We start from the raw sequence: 5,000 nt of genomic DNA on the forward strand, positions 1-5,000 counted from the left end.
ATGCCCCTCCCCTAAAAGCTTTTGTCCAATGCTAGCTTAGCAACCGGCAGCTTGCCAAGGCTGTTGCCAAGGCAAACCTTGGCAAGCAGGAAGTTATTCTAAGCTAGCATTGGACAAAAGGTTTTTGGGAGGGGCATAGCTACTGGCTAATTGCATAGAAGTATCCAAAGAGCACAAAATATGTTTCAGAACGTGCCAAATCTCGAGATACCTGCCGCTGTTTAAAGCAACATGCTGAAGTTATTGTAAAACAACCTGAGATTTGTCTTCTTTTATATTCCTGAACCGATTATGACAAAGGTCTCAATCGTTCATAAATAGTGTTTGATCAGGAGCTGGTCCAGGCGGCTCCATTCACTGCCATGTACTGTATTTCATTGAACTTCCGGTGCAGGTTTTTCCACCCATGACCATCACGGCACATCCCTGGCGCCACGTGACGTCTTTTCCTTCAGAGAGAGGTTCTTCCGTCTGTGTTTTTATTGACACCTGAATCATAACGGTCTATGTACTGTATGTACAGGATCATAAAAAAGAAATATCATGGAAAACATCACCATATACAGTAATTATCAAGATTAAGACAAAAGAAGGTTTGACATATTTCACTTCATATGCAATGAATCTAGAATAAATTAAAGTTTCACTTTTTTAATTATTTTACGATTCTTCTTTTTTTATGATCCTGTCCTACTGTTTCTACTGCTGCTGTTGTACTCCCAGGTAATACTAGTACAGCTGCTGCTAATCCTTGACTAGTGTCCTTCAGAAGGTGCTGAATAGTTCTCCTTCCACCCACTCCTATCTGTATGTTAAATCGTTTTGAAAGATATGTAAGCGATGACATTTAAGAAGCTCTTTAGTGCTTTGGCTCTCTCTCTCTCTCTCTCTCTCTCTCTCTCTCTCTCTCTCTCTCTCTCTCTCTCTCTCTCTCTCTCTCTCTCTCTTTACCAGGGCTAAGGTCAAGAGAGAGAGGGGGAGGAGGGTTAGAAAGACCCAGGGCAAGGGGGCGATACAAAGACAGACCAGCTCTTTGTGTAAAATGTAAAATAAAATCGCTTTGATCGATATTTCTTCATAATATGTTCATCTTTTCTTTACTCTTGTGTGTGCGTGTGTGCGTGTGCGTGTGCGTGCAGGTCTTATACGGTGTGAAGGACTCCCTGGAGCCCCCCAGTGTTGAGGTGGTAGATGGCGAGGGGAGCATGTCGGTGGTGCTGGGCTCGTTACAGCGGTACACGCTGTACACGCTTCAGGTGCTGGCTCACACACGCATGGGGGACGGACCGCCCAGCGCAGACACTCTGCTCAGGACCAGGGAAGATGGTACGGTCATCACACACCTCCGTGTCTGGTTTGAACCTCTGTTTCTCTGTGGCCGTTTTTGACCGGCAAAGAACTCCCGCCTATGGGTTGAACCAGAGGTGAGCTTTTCCACCGAGAACCGAGTTGGTTCCGAACCGTAAAAGTTGGTTCAGAACGGGAATTACAAAATCCTTGGTTCCTCTGGTTCAATCTCGTGGAAACGCAAGCCGGTTTGCAAGAACGAACCAAGGTTCCAAGAAAGTTGAACGGCACTGGTTCTTGAACCAAGGTTCTTTTGGTGGAAAAGGCCCCTGTGTGTCTCTTTATGTTTCTCTCTTTGTCTCTCTCTCTCTTGCGTGCACTGCACATACTCACGTTCATTGACATTTTTATTGAAAAAAATGCTCATGTTTTCGTATACATCTGGCAAAAGGATCAAATCGCCGTTGTCGGGTGGAAACCTTGTAGGTCCAAAACCGTTCGTTTTGTATTTATCAATTAAAAAATGATTTGAAAAGAGTGAAAATAGCAGATCTATGTCTGTAGGTGCTTGTAGATCTGCTAATTTTCACTAGTTTTGTGCGACAGTCTTCCATGAAGAAGCAGGGCTTTACTTAAGAAAAAGAACATACAAATTTGAAACTTGGAGATACTTGGTTTCTGCCCAACAACGACGATTTAAAAAAAAAAAATAGCTCATTTCCATTGTGGTAGTTTACACAACACACACACACACACACACACACACACACACACACACACACACACACACACACACACACACACACACACACACACACACACACACACACACACACTGTACATACAGTACCTGTCACTCTCTCTCTCTCTCTCTGGGCTCACTGAGGCACATCTCCAGTGTTTTGTCCAGTTCTTGTGTTATAACAGCAGTGTCCACTTGTCACCTCATGTGGTTGGGTTTATCACCTCTCTGGCTCCTGCAGCGCATGTCTCTACCCCGCTTGACTGCTCCTTTGGCTGGGGTTGGCTCACCCTTCAGACCCCCTCCATAAGCCAAGCATGGAGAACATGCTGCCTGCACGTGTGAGACACAGCAGAGGTAGACATTTGGTAACCATGGTATACAGCAGGGGTCCTCAAATAAGATCTTGAAAGTCCACAAATATTGTTTTTGAAACATGCAAGGGTCCGCTTATTTTTTATTATGTCGGTCAAGCTAATATAGTAGGCAGGAGGTAGTGGGAAGAAAATAATAATAAAAAAAAGAAAATAAATACCAACTTCAATAAAACTTTTTTTTTATTTTAACAACAAATCAAATACTTTTAAACACCTCCTCTAAGACTCCCCCAAAAGGAGTGGGGTTAAATAAGCTTCTCTATAAATACAGATACAAGGGGACATAGGACAATTAGGGGGACAGCTGTTCTTCTACTAAAGGGGAATCAAGTGACAAATATTCACAACAAGAATATTAATATTTTAATAATATTCAAATAAAACAAATCTCCAGACAGTATTTCAGTATGTCTGGTTGCTGTGGCATCTCAGAGTGGGATTTTGGTTTATTTTAGCTGTCATTTCCTCCTTTTCTTTGCCTTCAAACATGGTGTCCTTCACTTCAGTCAAGCATTCTTTAATTATTTCTGCATTAGAGAATGGCTTTGTTCCCACGCCACTCTGAGTGAGCACTCCGTTGCTATTTGTTGCTGTGACTGAACAGCTCGCTAGTGATGTCGTTCATGAGTGATTCGTTCATAAGAATCGAATCATTAGCATGACTCGTGAACGATTCGTTCAAATCCCCTCCCCTCCCCCTAATAGCCCCAGCCGGCACACAGGACGCGACGGCGGGCTGTACTCACAACGTAATAAAAACGCTCCCACGATTGAATCAGTGACGTCAATACGCGCGCGTCACGCGTCTCTGACGCATTCACGTTGCCTAAAGACGCATTCACGTCAGTGTCCTTGGGTCCCATGGACGCATCCACGTTAAAATAATTTACCACGTCGCGAAAAAAATATATTTTAAAAAGTCCAGACGCCACCATTGTTCATGGGTGAAGGCATGCTACTTAATGCTATGTTAACACAAATGAAATCCGCGTAGAAGGTCTTAAAACAGACGATAGAACTAACGACAGTGCGTTCTATCGTCCACCGATGCCATTTTGGGCGACCGTAGATGGTCACAGAATTCAATGGGTGCCTGAGTTTTAGCGTAGCACCGGGCCGCTCTCTGACCATAGTGGCACAGCATGTTTGGTGATACACCGAAAAGGGTTCCCCCACAGAACGTGTGCAAGGCACAGCGCTGAAATATGACGTCTCTACACTGCAGCGACACAACAAGCAAGCAACACTTTATGCAGCTGCACCCATCAGAACTTGCATCAAAGCCCTGATAATATTTATAATAAATAATTGCTCTTCCTTGCGTTAGCATGGAGTCTGTTCTTTAGAGACTAGAAGCGGAGTTTTACAGAGTCCATGGAACGTAGTGGGGGCGCTCAGGCTAGCGCACCCCAGGCTAGTGTAGCTAAGGCTAGTGTTAGTGTATTAAATGTGGAGCAGTGTCTGCCTCGCTCTCTCCCCGACCGCGTCCACGGTGGTGTCGCATTAACGTGTATTTTGCGATCATCGCACACAACGGCGACGCTGCCATTAACAAGCGAGCTTTTCGTGTCAAGCATGCATGCAGAGGCAGGAGGTAAACAAAAGCATCCAGTCCATAGAGTTGATACAGTCAGGCAAGTCAACGCGCATTCGCGCACTGCTATGACGCTCGCATCAGCCCGTTCCAGCAGTGTTTCTCAATCAGTAGTCCGCGGACCTGACTAGCGCCGCATGCATGTTAATGCACAACACAGGCATGCACTCGTCTCCGAAACACACACACACACACACACACACACACACACACACACACACACACACACACACACACACACACGGTCCTCTCACATATGGAAAACATTAACGCTTATAACGTTTTGAACGATTAAAACCTTTTTTGGGGGAAAAACTTTTGAAAAATAAAGAAAATATATGTTTTTATTTTTCGATAAAATAATCTTACAATTCCAAATTGTAAGATTTGGAATTGTGGTTAATTTCTTTCATACACATTTCTACGTAACATGAACATAACCATATAATAACCAATTCAAGTTAAATGCTGCACTTTGTCAAAAATGACATGACGCGTTGAATTTTTGTGGGACCCATAAAATATCCCTGGGACTCATCCGAAAGACCCCTCTTGGGTCCCGGGACTCATTACATTAAAAACCTATTAACATCACTGCGATTGTGTTTTTCACTGGACGATCGCGCTATGAACGAATCATTTGAACGAATCATTTGAACGGATCATTACCGTGAACGTGAACGAAATGATTTGTTCACTGAAATTAACGGGATTGCCCATCACTACAGCTCGCGAAGTGCTGGACTGCCGCAAACTAAAAGTTGCGCAGCCTGTCTTGCGGAATGAACTCTGAGTGACCTACTGTATGTAACCAGCCAATCATCGCATCGTTGTCATGGAAATGACAGCCCATTATACTCTGTGGTCCAGGGAACAGCCAATCTCTGTCTCTCTCTCTCACACACACACACACACACACACACACACACACACACACACACACACACACACACACACACACACATACACACATTCAGAGCGCCTGATACAACGGAGAACG

General features: G+C 44.2%; 1 protein-coding gene across 1 annotated transcript in view; it reads left to right on the plus strand.

Annotated features, from left to right (window-relative positions):
* LOC308282129 (protein sidekick-1-like) overlaps window positions 1–5,000 on the plus strand; it is a gene marked incomplete at both ends in the record, with an annotated part of 370,021 nt that overhangs the window by 339,102 nt on the left and 25,919 nt on the right. The window contains one exon of the mRNA XM_080722473.1: window positions 1,140–1,326. Within this exon, the coding sequence (XP_080578599.1) occupies window positions 1,140–1,326 (187 nt within the window). The remainder of the gene's footprint in view (window positions 1–1,139; window positions 1,327–5,000) is intronic.

This window comes from Nannobrachium achirus (assembly GCF_963921795.1).
Source record: "Nannobrachium achirus genome assembly, chromosome: 3".
Lineage (NCBI taxonomy): Eukaryota > Metazoa > Chordata > Actinopteri > Myctophiformes > Myctophidae > Nannobrachium > Nannobrachium achirus.